The sequence below is a fragment of the Brachyhypopomus gauderio genome, chromosome 5 (assembly GCF_052324685.1).
Source record: "Brachyhypopomus gauderio isolate BG-103 chromosome 5, BGAUD_0.2, whole genome shotgun sequence".
NCBI classification, from domain to species: domain Eukaryota; kingdom Metazoa; phylum Chordata; class Actinopteri; order Gymnotiformes; family Hypopomidae; genus Brachyhypopomus; species Brachyhypopomus gauderio.
Window position 1 is genome coordinate 3,487,227 of NC_135215.1, and position 23,096 is coordinate 3,510,322.

Consider the following 23,096-nt stretch of genomic DNA (forward strand, 5'->3'; position numbering starts at 1 on the left):
ACACTGCTCATCAGGAATAAGACTCTCACACGTTTAAACATGAGACCGGATTGTGAACGACACTGTTTTTGTTTTTTTGTTTTGACTGCGTGATCCATGGACCCATTGTGCTAGTGCAACACTGCCAACAACACCATCCACTTGCAGGTGGAGCAAACCACCCACAACATCCACCCACAACTAGAGCCCACATGAACGGTGCATTCCCACAAACTCACTAATGCCAGTTTACACACACATCCAAATTTATTCACTAATGTAACACCACATTACAATGTAGGTCATGTTACTGTATGCTGCAAGACTCAAATATCCATATGCAGTCAATCACCACCAAACCCAAGCCCCAACGACCCCGAACCCACCCAGGGGTCTCACCCGTGCCAGCCTTCCGATTTGGGTCATCCACACACCAGCTGCACGCCAGGCTGTTGAACGCACCCTCACTTCCATCTGAAGAGTGTCTGATAAAGACTGATCACCAGGCCTGGCAAACAACCATACTGGATACCAGCCCACACTGACACCAGCCTTCAGCTGGGCCGGATACTGTTACATACACACACACAGGCACACACAGGCACACACACACACACACACACATAAGTGTGTATCATCAGTATGCATCATTCCACATTACTCACAACATTAACTGTGCAGTGAACAGAGACGAGGCATGACACCTCTATATGCACAGCGGGGCTTTTGACAGAACTCAAAAGATCCAACATCAAACATGGAGCACAGCACAATGTAAACCATCACCGTCCATCCATCAGTGACACTTGGTGAACTCCAACTGTCAAATAACACAACCAAAAGCAGGAGCCGCTCAAATACGCCGCTGCATAACAAACGTATTAAACACAGACTTCCATTAACCATTACCCTTAGTTGGACCTGCAAACTTGCAAGTCGATGAGCTGCTTACAACACAAGACGGACTTTGTTTTGGTCAAAATTGACAAGTACACAACACGGAGTCACCTCATGTGGTGGGACGAGGGGCTTCCTGATAAAACTAGGATAGATTAGAGGACTGTTTTGATGAGAACTCACACACACACTGTACAAAACTATAAAACACGTCGCGAGTTTGTTTGTTTGTTTGTTTGTTGACCTCACCGAGCAGCTACTGATTAAATAAACATCGTGTTCATGCAACAGCGTTTTGACTCGTCATTCATTAATCCACCGCGGACGAAAACACGACATACACACACGATAATTGTCCCTTTTGTCGGTGAATAGGTGACAAATACGACATATTTACAGTAAAACGGAGACTTACGTGGAGAAACACACGCACACTAAAACACACACACTGGGGAGGAGAGTCGCTGCGGCGCTACAAAATAACAACACTGGCCACAGTGTATCCGCTCGCACAAACACCGAACACTTGTAGTCAAAACGCCACCGAACACCTACCAGAAACGAACCGAGCTGTTCCGACCTGACTCCCAGCCCTCGCCGACTTCTCGCAGGCCGGATGCCGTCTTTCCACTCCCCGCGAACCGCTCGCTTTCGTACGGTGGGTTCTCGTTCGGGGACCCGTCCGCCTCCACCGATACACTCATACGCAAATGTGTTGTTCAAACTCAAAACGGTTCCGTTTTAGGGGGGGACAATCCGAATTCGCTGTAAGTATGGCGTTGGCGTCGCCGGAGCGGATATTGATGAAGGTCGGACCGGGAGGGGTGGTGCGGGTGGCTGCCCGTCTTCTGACGCCTCCGCCTAGGGTGACATCGAAGAAAGAGGAAAATGTTCTCGCTGTATTATTTGCTCGTTCAAGCCCGCTGAAACGGACAAAGGCCGCCCCCTGCAGGTGGTGTGGCGCAATTACGTATATTTGTATCCTAACCAACTAAATCGCGTCCTCTGTTGGACGCCAACAATGAGAGCAGAAATGTCCTAATATTACTTCTAAGAATTCAACTGAGTTCACAACCTCATGAAGCATGAATGAGATAATAGCGTTCCTGCTGTGCATCTACACACACACACACACACACACACACACACACACACACACACACACACACACACACACACACACACACACACAAAAGGAATAATTCACAGGGACAGCTTTTTTCATCTTTTTAAATAAATAAAATGTTTTTGTTAACACACTCCAAAAGCAACGAATGAATATAAAATAATGTAATAATTTAAAGAGAAAAAACATCTTGATTTAAAAGAAATGTTTTCTACAACAAGGGAGTGGCAAATACCAACTTTTCCTCTATTACTGCAAGAATTTACAAACTGTGTTTGTAAGGGTTTTAGATGTCTGTTGAAACACAACTGATGTACCTATTCTGAAATGTTTTGAAATGTAGATGGTATGTTGTCATATCAATGAACAAAGAGTTTCAACATGAAATCTTAACCCCCTAACACCCCCCCCCCATTAGGATTTGGATTTTTAAAGATTTATTAACAGTGTAACATTAATGATGCTATGGAGGTTAACAACAATTAGAGTGAACAGCACTGCACAGAATTTCCATCTGTATCCATCTGACTTCAAAGTAGACAAGACTTTCTGAAAATTACACCACTTGGGGATTTCACTGTGTTAAAATGTGATGTGTTTGTTCGTTGTTAGTTTGTTCCATGTCTTTCAGAGCCTTATGTAATAACGATGTAATTGTTTTGTAATTTCATCTGGAACAACTGTTCTTGGGTTTGGACTTGCTCTTCTTTGTCTTCCTCCTCTTCCTCCTTCTACAACACCTCTTATACGTAATCATCCTCCACTTTCTCTCAAACTGTTTCCATACAGCTTTGGTTTCAACCTTCAACTCACCTTTCCTCTCTGACCTGACTTATATCGGTGTAACAGCATCATTAGCAATAACTGTGGACTGCTTGAGTTACATTTAGTCGTGTAACCTATGACATCTGTGTTTCGTGTTCAGCTTCCGACACTTGTGGTTATCATTAAGCATCACAAGGGCATCGTGCAAAATGTACTTTAGTGAGTGTGAATGTATTTAGTTTCACAAAAAGGCTGAATCAGATCTGAAAACTATTTGAAAACTGAATACTATATATAAAATATATTCACATTATGCATTTATAGTGCCATTTGCCTAATGTTTTTGTATGTGCATATAGAATTCTTTAAAGTGTGTTCTGAAAATTCAGTTCTCAGATAAATAAATAATATTTATTGTTGTTTATGTATTTGAATATCAAAAACAAAAAAAAAACATGTATACCATTATTGATTTGACACCAGCATTACTTCAATGAGCATATTCAGTCTGTCCTGATTGTCAGATGAGCATTTCGACACACTGAAATGGAGTCTGTGCAATGAAGACTAACTGCTGAAATGCAATCATACAGTGTCACTCTATATTATCACATCAGTGAGCGCTAAGATAGTGGTGCATGTGAAATTGTCTTGTATTCAGAAGACAAGATGAAGTCTGCTTTACTTTCTGCATTGTTTTTCCTGTTATTTCTGAGGTAAGGAGTCATTATATATCAGCGTAATGAAAATCTTAACAATTTCTTCAAAAACACTCTGTTCAGGTAGAGTGGCAATATTAATATAAATAAAATGCCATTTTAGCTTTCTGCAGTGTTGATTAATGTTATTATAATGCAGTATATAAAATATGTAACACATATGCTTATCAGTACATAACTTATCAGTACATAATGGATTGCAAATGGTTTACAAATACACCTTGTGATAACCTTTCTCATCACCATAGCTACAGTCCAGCTCTCGAGGACGTGTACGAGTATCTTTGGGAAAGTAACGTGCACATCGCCAACAAGACCCTCCACGTCGACTTCCTGAGGCAGATGGAGAGCGGCGGCCTGCAGGCCGAGCGCTACGTCGCCTTCACCCTGCAGGACATTAACTACCTGCTGAAGGTCACCAGCATGCTGAAGGAGATGAGTGAGAGGGTGCAGGGTCGCGAAGACCTGAGCGCTTTCATGACGGGCAGATACAAGAGTTACAAGACGTTCGCCGACTGGCTTCTCGGTCAATATTTCCTTAAGGTAAGAGGCGGAGCGCAGCAGTGCGCGCAGACGTTTGTTTTTTATGAATCGTGTTTGCATTGTGCCTGTGTCTGCAGGGCGCGTCTCAGATCTCGCCAACACCCGCCATGAAGAAGTACCTGGCGGACTACAGAGAGGTGATGAAGAGAGAGAGCGACCCTCTGTTCTTCGCTGTAGCCCTCCTGCCTTGCTCCAGACTTTGGCTCTGGTTGGCTAACAAGTTGGACATACCCAACACCAATGCCTACTACACATTTAAGAAAAGCAATATGGAGGGCCACCCTGAGAAGCATTACAAAGCAATGCTGAACAAATATCTCAACACCACCGAGAAAGTGCGGAAGGCCAGCGACATCTTCAGCACGCAGATGCAGAATGAGCACAATTTCTTTGCCTCATCTTGAGTGGATCACTGGTCAGGGCTCGTGAGGTCAGCTGTCTTTTACATTGCATGCAACGGACAAGCAGCTGAACCCTAACACAGTTCATCTACTAATAAAAACCAATAATACATGCCCGTAGAGATACTTTTGGTTAATAATTTCCTTGTTATGTAATTATTTTTCAATGCTTTAAAAAGTAGATAAAATCTTAACATGGTGTTGTTTCATGATTCACGATGAAATGTACCCCAACACAAGAGGCAATAAAGTACATAATAGCCTAAAGCAATGTTTGTTAACTGAATTTAACATTTATATAATGTCAGAGATGTTCACAGTCTGATGTTACCCAGTCACTTGTAGTACCGTTTTATTTTTCCCACTTAGTGGAGAACCCCTTGCTACCTGTGATCAAGTCAGTCCAATTCCATAAGGTGATTTGCATCTCAAAAACAACAACAAAATAAAACAAGAAACACATTTTAAAACATTTAAAACTCGCCTGTTGTCAGAATGGCTTCTAATGATTTAACAGACTACATTTTTCTATCATATCATTATAAATTACACTTTAATGTTTAATTAGAAGCTGGGCAAGACAGAAGGACATATTTATATTTTTTGGTGCGCCACCTAATTATAGATTAAGTTCTCTGTAAAACTCAGTGTACACATTTCAACATTTCGTAACAAAAATGTATGTCTTTTCTTATTCTTTAAAAATTATAACATACTTAACTAAGAGATACATAACATCTAAAGGTCCAGCATTTTGTTTTAAGCTTGGCAACAATTCATCATACGTGTATCTAGGATAAGAGTCACCAGACAAGCTGCCTCGTCCTTTGACCCACTAAAGGGAATAAATAGCTCCATAGCTTGAAGTTCGCTCGAAAGAGCTCTCGATAACAAGACCCCCCAGTCTTTTTTTTATTGTTATTAAGATGTCTCAGCGAGCGGCAGACCGACTGAAAGTGGTCCTGAATCATCTGGACCGGACCAACAATCCCGTTGTATCCTTCTACGACGACGCTAAGCAGATCTACTTTAGGTGCGTCGGATGTGGCGCTGCTCGGGCTGTTCACGCTGCGCGCCGCGGAGTGATATGCGCACGACAGTCCGAGGCGTTAGGAGGCCTACGACGCTAGAAAAGTAGAAATGTTGCCATAGAACAGACATGTATCGTTTTACTCCTCTTATTTAACACTTAATTAACTGAAATATAGACTCGTTGTTTCAGCTCGCTGGGTAGATTTTGGGCATCGTAAAGTATTACATTTACCCCCCTTAATTAATACAAAGAGCGCAAACTTCACCTCTTCACTGAATGTGTCATATCGCTCCCCTCAAGCGCTCCGGTAAGTGCACACACGTCTTATTTTTTATTGTATTATGAATTGTATTATGAATTGTTACTGTCCTTTTTGCTTAAACTGTTACTGAGTGCAAATTTACTTTGGCCCTGAGGTTTTTAAATAACGTAACCCTTGCACTACTAAAGTTCTCTGGCTATTTGTATGCAGGTACACCTTCGACACAGACGTCCTGAGCCCAGAACAGAGGATTTCTTATGAAGAAAATGGCTTCATTCTTATTAAAAATCTGGTTTCTGAAGAGGACATAAATAAGTTTAGGCAAGCCTTCGCTACAAGCACTTTCTAAATATCTGAGACGTAATTTTGCAGGATAATAAGAATGTGTTTGTTCAGTGGTTGAGTTCATTCAAATTCTGGTCATTACAATTTCACTTTTGCATCAGCCATTTCATTCAAATGTCAGTTACATAGACTTTGTGGTGTGATAACGTGCAGTAATTGTGCCATAACTGTTTTCATCATTATGCTTTCCACACATCTTGCCTGACATTTTAAAATCATGTTTTGAGAAATGTCATGCCTTGCACTGAACACAAGGTGGCGGCATATTCTCTTTTTCTCATTTACACGGGCACGTTTGGAAAGTCAATTAACATGAAGTGTATTTCTTTTGTTAATTTGAGTTGTGTGTGTGTTCGTGTACTTGCAGGGCTGCGTTTGAACGTATATGTAAACGAGATGTAAAAATCCCTGGCTTGGTGATTATGAGAGATGTGGCCATCGTTAAGTCGGAATACGTGCGTGATGAGAAGGCCGTGTCGAAACTTCAGGACTTCCAGGAGGATCCCGAGCTCTTTCGGTACTGCAAGTTGCCCCAGGTAAACACACATCCACTGGATCTGTACGCTTTAGTGCGGTGCCTCCCCACATGCTGAGATATGTCGGCTATGCTTCGCGGAGAATAGGGCAAGATAATAGTGTCTGATTGTGCATATGACAGATTCTAAAATACGTGGAGTGTTTCACTGGACCCAACATCATGGCTATGCACACGATGCTCATCAACAAGCCCCCTGATGCAGGTACACACACACACACATAATAACACACTCACACATAATCACACTCACACATAATAACACACACACACACAACACACACACACACTCACACACACATAACACACACACATATAACACACACACACACACTCCCATCAAGTCTCTGCAGTCGACCTGACATGCAGAACGTAGGTGAAAGGTGCGTCCATGCCCCTCGTGCTCCTCAGGGAGGAAGACCTCTCGTCACCCCATGCACCAGGACCTGCACTACTTCCCGTTCCGACCCTCCGACCGCATCGTGTGCGCCTGGACAGCTATGGAGAAGGTGAACCGCCAGAACGGCTGCCTGGTCGTGCTACCCGGCTCGCACAGGGGCTCCCTGCAGGAGCACGACTACCCGGAGTGGGAGGTGAGAGTGCACCGGACCCTCACGTGCCTCCAGGATGGATGGATGGATGGATGGGTGGATGGATGGATGGATGGATGGATGGATGTGAACGTGAACTCCGGAGTCACGGTGTGCTTCTTTTTTCTGTTCTCGTCTCCGCTCAGGGTGGGGTGAACAAGATGTACCATGGCATTCAGAACTTTGACCCCAGCCATCCCAGAGTCCACGTGGAGATGGAGAAAGGAGACACCCTGTTTTTTCACCCTTTGCTCATCCACGGCTCGGGGATGAACAAAACTCTGGGTTTCCGGAAGGTAATACCAGATGGATTTAAATCCCTGCAGCAGACAGTCCCAAAAGGGAAGAGTTGATCCCATTGTGCCTGAGTGAAAAACTCTAGGACACTGCACTACAAAAAGTGAGTCTTTGCAGTGTGTGTGTGTGTGTGTGTGTGTGTGTGTGTGTGTGTGTGTGTGTGTGTGTGTGTGTGTGTGTGTGTGTGTGTGTGTGTGTGTGTGTGTGTGTGTGTGTGTGTGTATTTAGGCTATCTCCTGTCACTATGCCAGTGCTGACTGCTACTATATTGATGTGGAGGGAACAACCCAGGAAAACATCAGTAATGAAGTGAAGGAACTTGCATTTAAAAAATATAAAATGGATGACTCTGTTTCCTTTCAGGTATGATTCTGGGCCACCTCAGCACCTCTTACCATGACCTGATTGTGTGTGTGTGTGTGTGTGTGTGTGTGTGTGTGTGTGTGTGTGTGTGTGTGTGTGTGTGTGTGTGTGTGTAACACAGTCAGGAGTTATACTGTGTGTTAACATGGATTGTCCATGCGTTGTGGGTGTAGTCTCACGTTGTGTGTATGTGCTCTACATGTGCAGGACACCTGGCTTTTCAGGGGCCGTCTGGTCCAGGGAGAGAGGACATCGATGTGATTCTCCTCTCTTTCATCATCAGCCTGTCACAACAAACAGTTATGCTCACAGGCATGATGCCTGGTACCAGCTCAGAAATATCATCTCTGAGATAACATATTTTATCACAGTGTTTCATAGTATTAATCAAAATGGGGTAATAGTGTAGCAAATGCCACCGATGATAAATAACTGTTTAAATTCACTTCATGACACATTGTGTGAGGATATAGGACTGCATGATATTCAACATAGAATAGACCAAAGACAAAGAAGAGGGTTAAACAGCAGGTCTGACTTTATCTTGGCAGAACTTAGTAGAGGAAGGCAAAAACATAGCTGTTAAATAATTTTCACACATTAAAAAATATCTAAAAACAATAACTTGGTGACAAAAGATATTCACGTTATAAAATTATAAATCCCAGGAATCTGTAAAGGGCATGGCCTACTTGAGATTGTTCTCTATCCATGCCGTATTTAATCAGCCTCCTTAGAGCTACAAGAGTGCTCCAGTAATGCACTGTATCAGAATGTAGTGAGGTGATGAATGTCATGTTGTTTTATCTGCAGTCATCTGGCATTGAAAATGGTCAAATGGTGATGATGTCTTGGAAGGGGCACAAGACAAATGAGTTTACTTTTTAGTATACAGAAGATAATGTTTTTCAAGGAATCAGAATGGAATGAGGTCTACGCCAGATTTAACAAACACCGATTTTATCTGAGATTCTTTCATATAAGGCTGCTAATTGTAAAAACGATGTTAGAATTTTTACCAGTTTTATTTAGATTCTTAATAATTTTAGCGTTTCAAGCTAAGTATTCCATGTTCATTGTTTTGTTATGCTAAAATAAATGTAATTTAGATCAATATTGCCTACTGTTGAGTGTAACAAAGCTACTCAGTGTATTGAATGCTAATGTTTATTGTGTAGCTGCAATATATGCACCTTAATGGGCCTTTCGTATAGAACCAAGCTGAACTAAACCCGAGTCACATCATGCTATTTAGATCCCTGATTTATCTCAATAGAACCAGAATATAGTTAAGTGTGTATAGAACAGGAACTTTCCACATATAAACATTATGCATCTTTAGGTCTTAGAGTTTTATGATATCTGATACACTTAAGGAACACTTAAGACTGGTCATTATGCTATTTCAGGGCCGGTAATGATAGCACTTAATACACTGACAATTAGCATCTTTTACATCCACACCTACTAAAACGCCTCCCAGACTGGGAAAGACACAGCAAGTGTCTTTGTGTTTGTGAGAGGTTGGCAAAGTGTTGCAATTGAGTTTACTGCTTGCTGACCATTACGGTCTTCCTTGCGAGCAGGGCCCAAACAGCTCTGAGAGGTGGAGAAGGGGCTTGGTGGCTCGGCAGGGCAGCACCTGTCAGCCTGGGGGTGGAGGAATGGTGGCCAGTGGTAGAGGATCTCCGGATAAGCCATCTTTCTCTGGGAGTGATCTTTCACATGTCTTGTTGCTGTGCTAAGGTTCCAGAGTCTGCTGGCATGGACGTACGTGTGTGTCGGGTTACTGTAGTTGGAGATGGCTAAAGCTAGGGTAAACGCCAGCTCCTACCTCGGACGATCTAGCTCATACAGACTATAAAGTAACTACCTGGTGATATCCATGTATGGACGACTGTGTTTCCACAGCAAGGAAAACAGACCACATCACATGACCTGATGCACACAGTGCAGTATGTCTCAATACCTTAAAGCACTATAGCATGAATGAACAGTAACAAGGAGCCCATCTGTTTTGAATCTTTCATATGCACTAAATATACTATAACCATTATTGGAATAATATGCATGTCATATACTGTATGTGATTTCACACAGACAGACACACAGGCACGTGCACACACACTCATATAAATATGGTCCCTGGCTCTTCGGCAGGAAAATACTTTCCGTTCCTCTGAGTCTGGGTCTGTCACCTTCTGCAAAATGGTAAATACTGCTGTGTGGGCCCAACTTACACACACACACACACATTAGAGTCCCCATTTTAAATGTGAAAATTTGCTGTGGGGTTTATTATATATTGATTTATCCTCACATAAAGACATGTAGGGAGAGACCCTTTAGGAGAGAAAGATAATGTGTGTGGTGTGACTACATACAAGCTTCATTACATTGTCAGTATGTAAATGCCATTGTGACCTCACTGTCATCAGTTCAGACCATTGACATCACCAAAAAATGGTGGTATGATGTTGGTGAATTATGCTGGTAGCTAAATGTGCTGCATTAGGCTGTTAAATTCAGCATAGATAATCTAGGAGTGGACTAGTGGATCACCGGATTTCACTACATGTGGAATTCATCTTACACACAATCTGTTGCACACACTCTGATCTACTGTCTATGAAAGCCCTAACCTAATGATGAGTGATCTAATTAAACCATACTGAAAAATGTTAAAGTAATGCTTGAGTCTGAGAGCACCGGGTCTGTGTGCACACACTCACACATCCACACCACGTCATACTGCCAAGGGAATATCGCTGGAACTTCATCTCTCTAATCCTTTGACTCTCTCTCTCTCTCTCTCTCTCTCTCTCTCTCTCACACACACACACACACTCACTCCTCCTGTGTTCCCCTGGGCTAGTGAAATTCCAGCTCTCCCCCTCTTTCTCTCCTCCTCCTCCTCCTCTCTGTCTCCCCTCTCGCACCCTGCACCAGGTCCCAGGACAGATGTGGTTCCAGTAGCTACAGAGCACACTCTTCTCACATACAGCCTGAACTATGGCCTGGGTGCACATAGCCCTCCTGACCCTGCTGCCCACTGTGGTCATCCTAACTGGTGAGTCCCTCGTTGTTGTTGTTGTTGTTGTTGTTGTGTGTGTGTGAGTGTGTGTACATATGTCCTGTGTATGTGCATGCATTTGTGTGAAAATGGGGCTAGATGTTGTGTGTGCATGAATGTGCATGCAAGCAAAGTGAAAGGATGAAGGGGATTATAGCACTAAGGATTTGTGTTACCTAGATTGTCTCTATAAGCTAATTTATCACATTTCATAAAATATTAATCAGTATTTCTAATATAATTATTTTCAGGGTAAATGAAACTCAAATTTTTATGACAGTATTTCCAGTTAGACTCTCACTCACCTATCTGTATCTGTTAGTGCTGTCTGAAGTAGAAAGTGCAGCAGTCAAGGATGGAAAAGTCAGTCAACCTGAACACACTCGACATAAAGGTGAGTTCAACACACACGCACGCGCACGCGCGCGCCCACGAGCTTAACGCTCACCTGTAAATGCTTTTGTAGCGTCGCCTCCGAAGGTTTTCCTGCCCGAATCAGATGCTTCAAACTTCTTCAAACGTCGTGCCCGAAGATCCCCCAAATCGCCAGAAGAGTATTCTGGTGAGTTTCATCGGTTCCCAACCTTTCCCAGCGTTTGCAACATTCCTGTCAATTCATCTTAAAAACTCAATAAAGCGTTTTATTAAAGCTTAAACTGCACTTTTATGCATCTAAGCATTTGCCATAGCGCTCCTGGTTAGTGGGTTTCAAGAGGCTAACAATGAATCTCTGTAATTGGGTCGTTTTATCCAGGAATGTTATATGGAAAATGAATAAATAAACGTCAACCCCACTTAGCAGCACACAGCGTTGTTTAATCGAATGTAAACCTGTAAAGGTTCATTCTCACAGATCAGACGACGATAAACACGCTGGGTTTTCTGGTCAGCCGACTAATTATATGTATAAAAAAGTTGCATGAGCCTGCTATCTAAAGTGAGAGAGTATTTTGGCCAATTCGGCTGTCAGTCAGCGAACCCCCCAGAGTCGCTGCAGCTGCATAGCTGTGCGTGCGAGTGGTTTGAGGTCGCATCTAAAGGCCTTGTGAGTGCCGGTTATGGTAAGTAAAGATAAAATAAGTCAGAACGTAAATACAGCAGCACGTTCGGTTAAGGTGTCCGCGAGGCTCGGAGGAGGAGCGCGGAGCTGCAGGAGGAGAGCGAGCACACGCACGCGGGCAGCGCAGATGTGCAAAGGTGCTCGAACGTGCTCGCGCGTGCGCGGGGGGTGCTGCTGCTGCAGGTTTGCAGAAAGAAAACAGCTGGAGTCCAAAGAGGAATGTGCAGACGCAGGAGCACCCTTAACCCCGCCGAGGGTGGCATGTTAACGGGCTGCTGCACGGTTATTCCACGAGAGCATGCACAAACTCCATACGATGAAAGTAAAACAGGATAGAGGAGTCGGTATTTAATACAAAAGAACATTTGTTGTGTAATATTACTTCATGCTCTTTGCAGGACCTGTTCTACTTTTTCATAAGGCTTTCTCGATTCATCGGCGTGTAGTGACGCCAGTGCTGATTTGGAGCGGACTCAAACGAATGATGGGAGTGTTTATAAACGTGTTCGTGTTACTCTTGGCCATCTCACTGACTCCGGCTTTCTTTATGCTGGCATCAGTGGAGTCTGTGTGCTTTGGAATATTCCCAAAGGAAATGACAGTACGGCAGTGTTATGGTGCAGGGCCAGAAGGGGGTATATTTACTGGAGAAGACACGCAGACATTTCTGTATAATTGTAGGCTATATACTGTATAGGATTGAATAGGATTTAATCCTGTATATGATTCCATTCTCTCTCTAAATACTGCGGGTTATGCTCAATATGCTACATCCAGCTTTTATGTGACAGAAACTCTTTGGACTTTGGACTGAATCTACAACCATTTTAATACACACAAAATAATGATCAACACCAGAGTATTTCTCTTATTTATTATATATCTTCAAAACTTTCAACAGGCATTCGTTTTTCTTTAGGTTATTGGTGTTAGCAGCATTGGTGTATTAAGCATCGGGTTGAATGAACAGAACCGGACACGGTTCGGAGCCTGGCTAAAATAAAGGCAGCCTCTGTGCGTTAGTTAACGGGACTTTCTGGTGTGTCCGTGCAGCGGAGCAGCGAGTCCAGTCGGCTGCCAGCGAGCGCCGGAGGGAGTACTACGAGGAGCAGTCCAACGAGTACGAGAACCACCGGGAGGAGGAGCGAGACGGTGAGACCCGTCCGGTTCAGTCGAACCGCCCCGCGGCCCTTTTTACAGCCACGTGCCATCTGCAAGAGCAATCGGTAGCCGAGGAGTGAAATATCACCCTAAAACTCATTCAGGGCGTAGAGAACTACTGAATATCACACCGGCCTAGATACCAGGACTTAAAGTTCTACATGCATATATATTATCACGTACAATCCATGCAGCTTGAAATGAGACTCTTTCCGCATGTCCCGTTTCCAGAACAGTACGAGAGGACCCGGGAGAAGATGGAGCAATGGCGCCAGTACCACTACGACGGGTACTACCCACGTTACCCGCACCACCGCGCCTACGCCTGAGCCCGCCCACGTGTGCCCACGCCACCCCTCCCATCACCCGCGTGTGCCAACGTGGGATTAGTCCAACGCTTAGTCCTCCACCCACCCTAAAACGTATTCATTCGCACCTTTTGTACCGTACAATGTCTATATAAACTCATTTATACTGCTTGTTTTTCCCTTTGAACATGTAATCTAAACCGAAATTATTTTTCCTTTTCGACCTGTTTAATCAGGACTGTAAACGTTCCATGATCTTTAATCAGTCTTTGCTCTGATAAAAAATTATGCTGGGTTGTTTTAAAATACAGCAAAATATTCTAATTGGAAATGCTACAGAATCACTGTCTTACAAGCACTGGGCTCACTGTTGCTTATAAAAGTCTGTAATCTTGGCATTAACTTAAAACCACGAAAACAATTAACCTCTAGTTTGTAAAGGAGTTACCGTATGTTTATAGCTGGTTTAGCTGGGGGGTTATTACTGGTGTAAGATACCAGGTCCACTCAATGCTGCACGTGTACCAACCAGCTCACACTACAAGTAACATTTCCATTTAAGGCATTTAGCAGATGTTCTTATTCGACTTATAAAAATCTTATAAAGTGCTTTGCATCCTAGATATTAGCATAGGTCAGAATTCAAGATACAACTGAACCAGACTAGTACTAAATGAAGTAGTCAATGCCATCACCTAGAACTCCAAAATAAAGAGTCAAACTTAAACATGAATTACCTTGAAGCACAAATAACTATATACAGATAAACATGCGATTTAAAGAGCAAGGACATATGCTATAAAGAGCAAGTGTTTGAGGTTCGTTTTCCGTGAGACTTTAAGCATGTCGTTTCAAGTCGAGCCCTACTTGAGATTCAGATTGCTCGTGGTACAGATCAGTCTTTGATCAAGGACATAATGTAGAGAGGGGCTAGTCCAATTTTGGCTTTGTAGGCCATGAGAATGAATGAGTGAACAGGTAGACCAGATTATAGAACTGGAGTTTCTAGGCGAAGTACACACAGCTGTGTCGTATACGAGGCCCCACTTGCACCCTCTCTGCAGAAGTCATCTGACAGGCAGAAGGCCTTTTTTTAAATGGCTGTGGAAACGTAACATTCCTGTACCGAAAGCCTAGACAGTTAGGAGGGAGCAGCTACCGCTCGGAAAGATTTCCCAACTTCGCAGAACTTCTCCGCCCACCACGCTCTGTAACGGTGAGCTGGACGAAAGAAGACAAACCAATTCTTTATGATCCTTTAATCCAAGAGAAGCAAACACAGTGAAAGTATAGATATGCATGTGGGGGCATTTTTGCTGGTGGTACCCTATATTTACTCACATGTATTCACTTGGTTGGGAGAATATGAGCAATGACAATGAGCAATGTGGATGAACAATGACCAAATGGTTCGTAAATTCTCACGTTAGTTTAATTTACGCAGTGCACGACAAGCCATACATGATACAGAATTTCATAGCAAATAGTAAAACTTTAAAACAATATAAAAAACCCACTGCACATAAAAACAGACAAAGACAAAAATAACTGGTGCTAGAGGTAAGAAAGGATGTTGCAAATCATTTTCAAAAGACACTAATCTGCTCTGGCCTTGTGTGCGCACCTGAAAGTTCATAAATTAACAGCTCTGTCAATGTTGAAGTCTCACTTGGCGAAAACCAAAAATGGTTATGCGGTTTTATGAGCGGGGAAAACGGATAAGAACGTTCCCTGAACGGCGTGTGCGGAGGGACGGGGAGACACGGCCACGCCGGGTGGCTGGGACACGCCGAGACGCTGCTGGCTCTATTTCAGACTGTTGAGGAATTTGGGCTGCTCCTCCCCACGCGGCTGCAGGAGCTCCGCTCCGATCTTTGGCCCGTTCTTCTCCTGGGGACGTCGAGGACGGAGAATCAAGGAGAAGCAATCAAACGGAAAGGCAAAAGTTCCTAAATAGCGGAAGTGGTCGAATATTTTACGTACCTTTAGCATGCCGTCTCTCTCCCACTTGTACAGACCGCAGTTGCTGAAACGGAGGATGCAGAGGTCAAGACAAAAACAACCGGCAAACTCCACGTACACCTGCATTAACTTGCGACGCTGCCGTTTGTGACAGGAGCACCGCGAGGCACGAGGCCGACCCCCCTCTGCCCGCTCACCCGCAGGCCGTGGCTGGGAAGCGACCCAGGCTGATCTTCCTCTGACCGCAGGAGCATTTGAAGAAGCGTTTGATGGCGTCGTGCCAGTGGTAGTCATGTTTCTCCTCCACGCAGCGGTCAGCCGGTTTGAAGTGCGTGTACTTGCACTGCGGAGGAGAGACGGTGATTAATCACCCTAAGTAACCACCCTGCTAAGTAACCACTGCTGTCGGGACACCCGGGTGGAGCTTTGTGCTCCTCCCACCCCACCATCACGTCATATTAAGTGGGCGAGAGAACTATGGTGAGGACAGACCACACCAGCAGGCTGTGGTGAACTAGGTGAATCGGGCCAGAAGCCGCACGCTGCATCATTCCACAGCCTTCTCAGAGCCAACAGACCATTCCAGTGGAGCCTTAATGGCTGACCGCCCCCCTCTCCTCCCCAAGATGGAGCACCACGTACGGTTCTACAGGTGACTGCCCGACACTTCATCTCACGGATGCTCTTCATCTTCTCCTCCAGCTTCTCCTTCTGCACCAGCGGCTCGAAGTAGTCCTGCATGGCCTTCTCCTCCATCTGAAACACGCCACGGTTGTGCTCAGCCAATAAATTAAAAACCCACTACAAACAAAAGTGATTTGTTTGTGTACATTTTTGGTACCCGTATTCTTAGTTACATCTTTATATGTAGATATGTCTTATTTATATATCATGTGGTATTCATCACTTGGACATGTGCACGCACGCACCTCCCCCATAATCCAGGAATTTGTAGACTTTGCATTAAGAATGTGCTGAAACTCCTCTGATTGGATATAGTCTAGCTGTTCTCGCCTCTTTTTCTGGGCCGGCTCCTCCTCCTCGAGGGCAGCGGTCTTCTCACCTGCAGTGCAGTCGAGCGAAAGCGTCAGTACCGCGCCACACCTGTGACCTGTGGCTCAGTGGGCCGGGCCCGTCCACGCACCTGTCGGCGAGGTCAGGCTACGCTCCACTCTTTTGGCGATCTCGTCGCCAGTGCCGCCGGACCGTTTGCGTTTCACGGCGTTGGGGTCATCTTTAGCAATGACCACACCTTTGGCCTGGAGCTTCCTTACCGCTGCCAGCTGGGAGAGGAGAGGGGAAGAAATCAGGGCTCATACACATTTAGGGCCTTCAGTCGAACCCACCATGTTGTTACCAGCAGTCATCTGAACTAATGTTGTTTAGTACTGGGAGATGCCAAATCAAATGAAATAAATACTTCACACACAGAAACTTTTTATCACCGGTAGGTAGAAACTAGGGCACTAGGCACATTGTAGGGATGTATATTCTGGATAATTTCAGAATAATATTGAGTATGGCTAGTTATGAAATGATGTATTTAACTCGGGAAGAACAAACAAAACCAAACAGTGCTGGATGTCGATGAGAACTCACGGGCTTCTACTTGTGTGTCTCGAGGTGCCAGTGAAGGCCCGTCATTAGCTGTATTCCTCTCCTCAGTCTCCCCCAGCAGTGCCCTTGTATTCCCTCCCCATGCTGAGGGTCAAAGGTGCTGCCACTGACTAAATCCCTTCACACCCCCAAAACTCCATGCTGAAGACATTATGAGCATCACGTTTTTTTTTTAGTTCCTCTTGAAAGCTGGGCAATTAAACAGTTCCGCTGTTTGATATTGTGAGTATAGTGAATTATATCTACGTAATATCCACCCCATATTTTCATGTGAAAGGAGCATGCAGTTGATGGCTGGACATTGTGCGAAGGCCACGATTCACCTCAGGATAACTACCATTAGGGAACTAGGTTAGAGACATCAACCTAAATTCACGTTCCAGCTGATTTGGCAACTTTTCTGAACAGGTTGCTTATACATCATTGATCGTTGTTTTCAGCATACATTTATGAAATAATAAAATTACACACAAGTGAACCCTGACACGTTGCTGATTAATTGCTCAGCCAGCAGTTTCAACTCACCAGAAGATTTTGACGAGACACTGTGACTGTTGGATTAACTTTTGTTTCAGCTCACTGTGTAATGATAAAACTGTTATTCACGTACTCCCTGCACAGTTTTAAGTTCCCTTCAAACTCCCTACGGTTTGGAAACTCCCTTAAATGGCCTAATTCTGTGTTGTCCACATTGCAGAGTTAGTCCGATTGGAATGCACCTAGATTCCACATTTCTAGACATAATAGTTAACAGCTAACAACAAAGGCACTCCTGTTTCAGTAGCAAAGTGTTAAGTGTATGTAACGATACATACATTTTTGGAATGATTAATCCATAAAAGCAGTGTTTCGCCAATTAATTGACGTGAATTTTTTCTTCTTTTTGATGAAATGTTACAAACTGTCATTTCAGTATTTAAAGACCAGGAAGTTCATGGGTTTGTCGAGTACCCAGGCCCAGACTCACTACACCAGCATCAATGATTCCCAAGGTGTGCTAATCTAACTTCTGGTGCGGTTGGCAAAAACTTCACAGCTGACTGCAAACAGACCATGAGTAGGTCTAGTGCTAGCAATCATTAGCTCCTCTACACATCAGTAATTGTATACTTGAAATACACTCTGGCAAAATGTGGCCTTTAAAAAAAAACTTGAATTGCCTAACAGTACAAGCACAGTACAAGCAACTACCCAAGTAACTGCACTCATGTCTGGAAGAAGGTCCAGACCTTTTTGGCTGCTGTGCTTTTTGAGGGTGGAGGCGGAGACATATCCAGGAGAATGTCCTGGCCCTCCATGAAACCTCGCCCTAAGGTGGGTGCAGGAGAGTCAGCCAGGCGGGAGGCAGGTGGAGAGGCCACGTGTGAAGCCCCTGAAGCTGCCCTCGGTGAGAGCAGAGCACCCCGGTTTATAGAAGGTCCTGCCGAAACCACAGCGGCCCCCGTATCCTGCAGCACCCTGAGAGAGTCACAAACATGCGTGAAACTTCAATACACGAGAAAGCGTATGCCTTTGATACACGGCAGGAAAACTGTTCAAGCGGCAAAGGCGCACGTTAGCTTAGCCGCTCTACCCAGCAGCCCATCCCACCTGCTCTGGATCTCTGCCGCCCTCTTGTGGCGGGCCTGCAGCCTTCGCTGGTGCAGCGCTTTCTGCTGTTTGAGGAGGTCGGAGGCAGAGATGGATCGAAGAGACGACGGCCCGCACGATTCTGCGTCCCACGCCCAGCAGGAAGGGGGAAGCCAGAAGCACAAACATGTAGATGTTCAAGTACACCCTCAACTGTGTATTTACACTTACTTGAAATGTGCACATGAGACTTATTATGTATCAAGCATATTACCTTTTGTCTTAGTGTCTCCCAAGTGTCTCTTTATATTAAGTGCCCCGGGTGTAGGCAAGGACATTAGGGTTTTGAAGTCATCTGTACATCCAGACACCTCATTTGAAACAAGGTCTAAAAACACAGAGAATAAATGAACCTATATGAAAGGAAATAGTACTGTCTGTCTGCGACACACACACAACGACACAGCCTCACTATTGTATGTTTACACAGGCAGCCAAATCAAATTCCTTCCTTCCTTCTGTCCTTCTGATGGTTATCTGAGTGTTTCCTTCACTTGAAACACTTCACAAAGGCAAACCGAACCACCTCCATCGATTTGGGCCACATTTGTCCAACAGTTTCAGAAACAGACAAATTAAACACACACATCTAATCACATATGTGACCACTTAAAAATAATAGCGGCCACACTCTTACCAAGCTTCTTGGAAGGGATGGAGGCCAGAACATCCTGAATTGAAGGTTGTTTCTTTGACTGAGGAGCAGTCCTGCGGACGAACGTAGTCACAGTGACGTCAGCAAAGAATGGCCTTGACAATGCACTACTCCTTTTGGGGGTATAATTACTCACGCTGATGGTGCACACGCGAGTGAGGACACGCCCCCATAGTGGAAGTCACTCTGACACAGGCGTTCCCTCAAATCTCCCCGTCCCTTTCTTTTACCAGGGGCGGAGCCTGTAAAGCTGGACTGGAGCTCTGCTCTCTTCGAGCTCATCTTCTTGTACTGCGCCTTCACGTGGTACTGGCAGTACTGGCATTCATACTAGTGGGAGGAAGAGAAAAAGAAATTAATCCAAAGACTGACGGCTACAGAAACGAAAGCCCGGAGATGGGGCGGTGGACCCACCAGGTTGACCAGCTGGGTGCAAGAATCTCCATTCTTCTTCTTCCCCTTGCAAGTACCGAAGTCCATGGCTTCTCCCAGCATAAGAATCTTCTGTGGATGGTCCACAGTGAGGCTAATCTGCGGAGAAGATTTGGGTGCGTTCAGAAGGGTGTAAACGAGACCGACTCAGAGTGGCCACCAAGATGGTCTGGCGCCCATGCGTCCAAATTTTGCCATTTCTCAGGTAGAAGTAAAAGGATGTGGTGTCTTATCCCCCTCCGTCTGTCTGACCTCACTGTAGCCGTCTTTGTTCTTCATTGGGTTGGGGTTGAGGATGCCGATCACCGTCCCCGTGTCCGTCTTCCACAGGTCTGTATGAACGGTCCCAAACAGGAAGAGGGACACGTTCACCTCCAGGTTCTGAAGATCGTTCAGTTTCCAGATGCTAAAAGTTTTTCCCTACAAAAGAAATCATCACAGACATCACATAGATGATTCATCAGTTTCAGACAGATTGGTGTTTCTTACCTACATTGAACTCGACGCAGACTGTGCTCACCAAAAAACAATCATCAAAGAGCTGCTTTTATAAATAAGTGATTCAACTAATTGATAGGAAAGGAAGTTCCAATTTTTAAGCTGCTATTAGCTGGCTGACGAGTTCTTAAATGATTGTTTATATGTACATATAACTCATTTTTTAAACATGCCTCATTACAAAAACAGTCTCAAGTCCAATGAAATTAAACGCAAACATGATGCCGCTTGCTGTGTTGTAGCTCCGGAGAACCAGTACTGCTTACGTTACTCTTGCTCTGTGTAGTCACTTTATTTATCACCACCGCAAAGGTAACCCAGTCACTATCTTCCAGATTTTCCCTGGCCAGTCGATCGGGCAGTTGTGAGAGTCGGATCAATCTGCGGTTGGCCATTTTGTGCTCAATCTCCACCGAGGACAAACGAGGTCTCCTACAGGGAGACAGAAGGAGATTCTCTGACCATAGTGCAGTTAACGTCTCATCTGCATTGTGTAGTGACACTTCAAAGACAATCATATGACAAAGTAGTGAGCAGTACTTAGCAGTTATTTCTTTAAGAAACGCTTAACTTTTCTTAAGACAGCATACATGAATTTTGGTTCCTACCTGCATTGGTGGATTGAAAGAAAGAAAGAAAGAAAAAGAAAGACAAAATAGACAAAGACAAAATACACACCTAAGCCTGAGACCTGAGAATTTCTCCTTGGTAACGTCCTGACTGACAGATGGCTGGGGGGTGTTCTGTCTCGCAGTGGGAGGAGTCACACTAGCACTTCTGCTGGTTGTGGGCGACTTCACTGTACTGTTGGATCTACTGCTGCTTTTCGTTGGCTGCGACAGCCCGTTGTTCACACTTTGTCCCGATGCATTGTGGTTTAGAGAGGTGGCTGTTAAAAAGAGAAGGTAACGATATCTGCTTTACCTTGCTAGTTACTTAATATTCGACCACTTGCAATTTTAACAACTAGCCAGCAGACTGTACCAATAAAAACACCAAAGACTAACCCTATTCAGCCATTTCTTCATATGTTTAATATCGAATACCTGCTCTGGCTTGGTGTGGAGTCCTCTGTTGGCACTGCGGTGCCCCAGTGAGCCCCACTGCTGGAGGGGAGATTGCAGCCACTTTCTGTTGTTTTGGGGGTGACGTGTTACCCTGGTGACCTTTGTGGGCGGGTCTGCTGCGTTGCTGGAGGGACGTCGCGCGCTCGGGGGAACGCGGAGCTGCCGCGGACGTTCTGGTGCCTGACTGCCTGCGCGAGGCGACATCGTCTTGCGCGCGCCCGGGCTGGGAGACGCTCTCGAGCGCCTGAGAAGCCACGAGCTGCCGCTGTAGCGTCTGCATCTTCTCCCGCATGCTCCTTAGTTCCGCTGAAGTTCAACGATCAGTGTCAGTGATGCTCACCAGCGCGTGACACATGAAACAAGTAAAACGCACTGCGCATGTGCAGTTGGATTCAATACCAAATACATTTAATAGGGGTTTAGTGCATGTTTTTCTAGTGATTTCATATGCAGGTTTTAGGTGTAGTAACTATGCGATCGACTATGGAGGAATGAACAGCGTTGAATGGTCTCTCACCCTCCAGGTCTTCCTTGGATCGATTATGTTCACTTTCCGATGGCAATGGCATGTCCTCTTCCTCGGGCTCAGCGTAAACATCATCATCATCATCATCATCATCAAAGAGGTCGTCCAGATCTGCATTTCCTGCCCCAGCAGCGGAGGTCTCTGGCTCCTCACCACGACCCTCCTCGAATAAAGACAGCAGCATGTCCAGACTTTCGTCTTCAGCTGATGATCACAAGAAAACAGCATTTCAGACTTCGCATGTGAATCTACAGCTTTAGCCAAGTCTTTGACCCAGAACACGTTCAACTCACCCGTCATTTTAGGTCCTTAACTATCTAACCTAGTTGTCTCTGTTTGTAGGACTCCAGTGAGATCGACTTCAGGCGACACTCCTAACTACACAACTCACTAGTGTTTCTAGCTTGAATCAAGACTTTTCAGAAAGACACAGAGCTCATGCTCACTTTTTTCCTACTGCAGACAGAGTAAGAGTATTGCGGTGTACTCTGCGTATACTTTAATAATAACTATGATAGGTGGACACCCAGATGAAACTACTACAGATATTAGATCATGTTGTCTGAACTGACGCTCCGAAACTTCTACGGTGGCGCGAAAACGTTAAAATGTGAGGACCCCGGAAGTACGTCACGATGCAGGCGCCTCTATTGAGCCTGCACAAAATAGCAGACGGAAAACTGTCTTCATTTACGTTCGTGTCTTTATTATTTATTGTTTGGGTGTCATAGTACAGCGTTACTCAATTAGCTATGCCATGATGTATTCATTAATAATGGTTGTGGGAGAATAATGCACATATGTAGTATGTTGGTAATATTCACTGATTTGCAAATCATTTCTTCGCGGATCTGCTTTGTCTTTATAATGTAGATCGTGGGATACGGAAATGGACGTCAGATACTGGGCTGTGACTAAATACTGTAGATGATGGTACAATTATATTGCAAAAACAGGACTAGAACACAAATCACACGAAGCTTGGTACATCTTCAGAATCAAAAACATTTATTCATAAAATGGTTGTTATGCATATACACTTATTTTCCGATCCCTGGTTTAATCTAAACTGTTAATGCATCTCCGCAATTTACAGAATATTAACAGTATGTAAATATCGTTGTAGACCATATTAAGTTTTACAAGTCCCTTAATACACTACCGTAAAATATATACAAATATTTGTTTCATAGGGAGAAAATAATTATTTTCCCTTGAAACAAGTGGCTGTAGCACACTGTACCTTCTCTAGT

General features: G+C 44.4%; 4 protein-coding genes across 5 annotated transcripts; 3 read left to right on the forward strand and 1 right to left on the reverse strand.

The window, feature by feature from the left end:
* The first annotated feature begins 3,332 nt into the window (after positions 1-3,332).
* teni.1 (thiaminase I, tandem duplicate 1) lies at positions 3,333-4,624 on the forward strand. The gene is made up of 3 exons (XM_077004961.1): positions 3,333-3,483; positions 3,735-4,029; positions 4,107-4,624. The coding sequence occupies exons 1-3, from the start codon at positions 3,437-3,439 to the stop codon at positions 4,431-4,433; spliced, it is 669 nt and encodes a 222-aa protein (XP_076861076.1). The 5' UTR covers positions 3,333-3,436; the 3' UTR covers positions 4,434-4,624.
* A 455-nt stretch (positions 4,625-5,079) lies between these two features.
* Positions 5,080-8,969, forward strand: phyh (phytanoyl-CoA 2-hydroxylase). Of its 2 annotated transcripts, XM_077004958.1 has the most exons (9): positions 5,097-5,425; positions 5,715-5,770; positions 5,936-6,046; positions 6,438-6,606; positions 6,729-6,810; positions 7,017-7,198; positions 7,342-7,491; positions 7,721-7,855; positions 8,063-8,969. In XM_077004958.1, the coding sequence occupies exons 1-9, from the start codon at positions 5,357-5,359 to the stop codon at positions 8,114-8,116; spliced, it is 1,008 nt and encodes a 335-aa protein (XP_076861073.1). In that variant the 5' UTR covers positions 5,097-5,356; the 3' UTR covers positions 8,117-8,969. The 2 variants fall into 2 exon arrangements, with proteins under 2 accessions (XP_076861075.1, XP_076861073.1); XM_077004960.1 differs by lacking the exons at positions 7,721-7,855; positions 8,063-8,969 and adding an exon at positions 7,856-8,030 and having other exon boundaries at positions 5,080-5,425; positions 7,342-7,595.
* Positions 8,970-9,105: 136 nt separating this feature from the next.
* On the forward strand, positions 9,106-13,628 carry ucmaa (upper zone of growth plate and cartilage matrix associated a). Its single transcript, XM_077004962.1, has 5 exons — positions 9,106-10,925; positions 11,251-11,322; positions 11,395-11,490; positions 13,042-13,140; positions 13,381-13,628. Exons 1-5 carry the CDS (start codon positions 10,868-10,870, stop codon positions 13,476-13,478), a joined length of 423 nt encoding a protein of 140 aa, XP_076861077.1. The 5' UTR covers positions 9,106-10,867; the 3' UTR covers positions 13,479-13,628.
* A 1,243-nt stretch (positions 13,629-14,871) lies between these two features.
* On the reverse strand, positions 14,872-22,455 carry mcm10 (minichromosome maintenance 10 replication initiation factor). The gene is made up of 18 exons (XM_077004947.1): positions 22,137-22,455; positions 21,835-22,047; positions 21,297-21,623; positions 20,929-21,139; positions 20,517-20,682; positions 20,005-20,172; positions 19,735-19,851; positions 19,457-19,650; positions 19,303-19,373; positions 18,880-18,993; positions 18,627-18,747; positions 18,266-18,494; positions 16,564-16,702; positions 16,349-16,482; positions 16,062-16,175; positions 15,617-15,762; positions 15,441-15,483; positions 14,872-15,347 (listed from the first exon to the last, which is right to left on the reverse strand). The coding sequence occupies exons 1-18, from the start codon at positions 22,141-22,143 to the stop codon at positions 15,264-15,266; spliced, it is 2,598 nt and encodes an 865-aa protein (XP_076861062.1). The 5' UTR covers positions 22,144-22,455; the 3' UTR covers positions 14,872-15,263.
* Positions 22,456-23,096: the final 641 nt, after the last annotated feature.

Bases quoted from the DNA above. Each gene is read 5' to 3' on its own strand.
- phyh (XM_077004958.1), top strand. From the start codon at position 5,357: ATGTCTCAGCGAGCGGCAGACCGACTGAAAGTGGTCCTGAATCATCTG. The intron at 5,771-5,935 runs GTAAGTGCACAC...ATTTGTATGCAG, and splicing joins CGCTCCCCTCAAGCGCTCCG to GTACACCTTCGACACAGACG. The intron at 6,607-6,728 runs GTAAACACACAT...TGCATATGACAG, and splicing joins GGTACTGCAAGTTGCCCCAG to ATTCTAAAATACGTGGAGTG.
- teni.1 (XM_077004961.1), top strand. From the start codon at position 3,437: ATGAAGTCTGCTTTACTTTCTGCATTGTTTTTCCTGTTATTTCTGAG. The intron at 3,484-3,734 runs GTAAGGAGTCAT...TCATCACCATAG, and splicing joins TTTTTCCTGTTATTTCTGAG to CTACAGTCCAGCTCTCGAGG. The intron at 4,030-4,106 runs GTAAGAGGCGGA...CTGTGTCTGCAG, and splicing joins TCGGTCAATATTTCCTTAAG to GGCGCGTCTCAGATCTCGCC.
- mcm10 (XM_077004947.1), bottom strand. The intron at 20,173-20,516 runs GTAAGCAGTACT...TTTCTTTTGTAG, and splicing joins CTACACAGAGCAAGAGTAAC to GGAAAAACTTTTAGCATCTG. The intron at 18,994-19,302 runs GTAAGAGTGTGG...CTGTGTTTTTAG, and splicing joins CATCCCTTCCAAGAAGCTTG to ACCTTGTTTCAAATGAGGTG.
- ucmaa (XM_077004962.1), top strand. From the start codon at position 10,868: ATGGCCTGGGTGCACATAGCCCTCCTGACCCTGCTGCCCACTGTGGTC. The intron at 10,926-11,250 runs GTGAGTCCCTCG...TGTATCTGTTAG, and splicing joins CACTGTGGTCATCCTAACTG to TGCTGTCTGAAGTAGAAAGT. The intron at 11,323-11,394 runs GTGAGTTCAACA...ATGCTTTTGTAG, and splicing joins TGAACACACTCGACATAAAG to CGTCGCCTCCGAAGGTTTTC.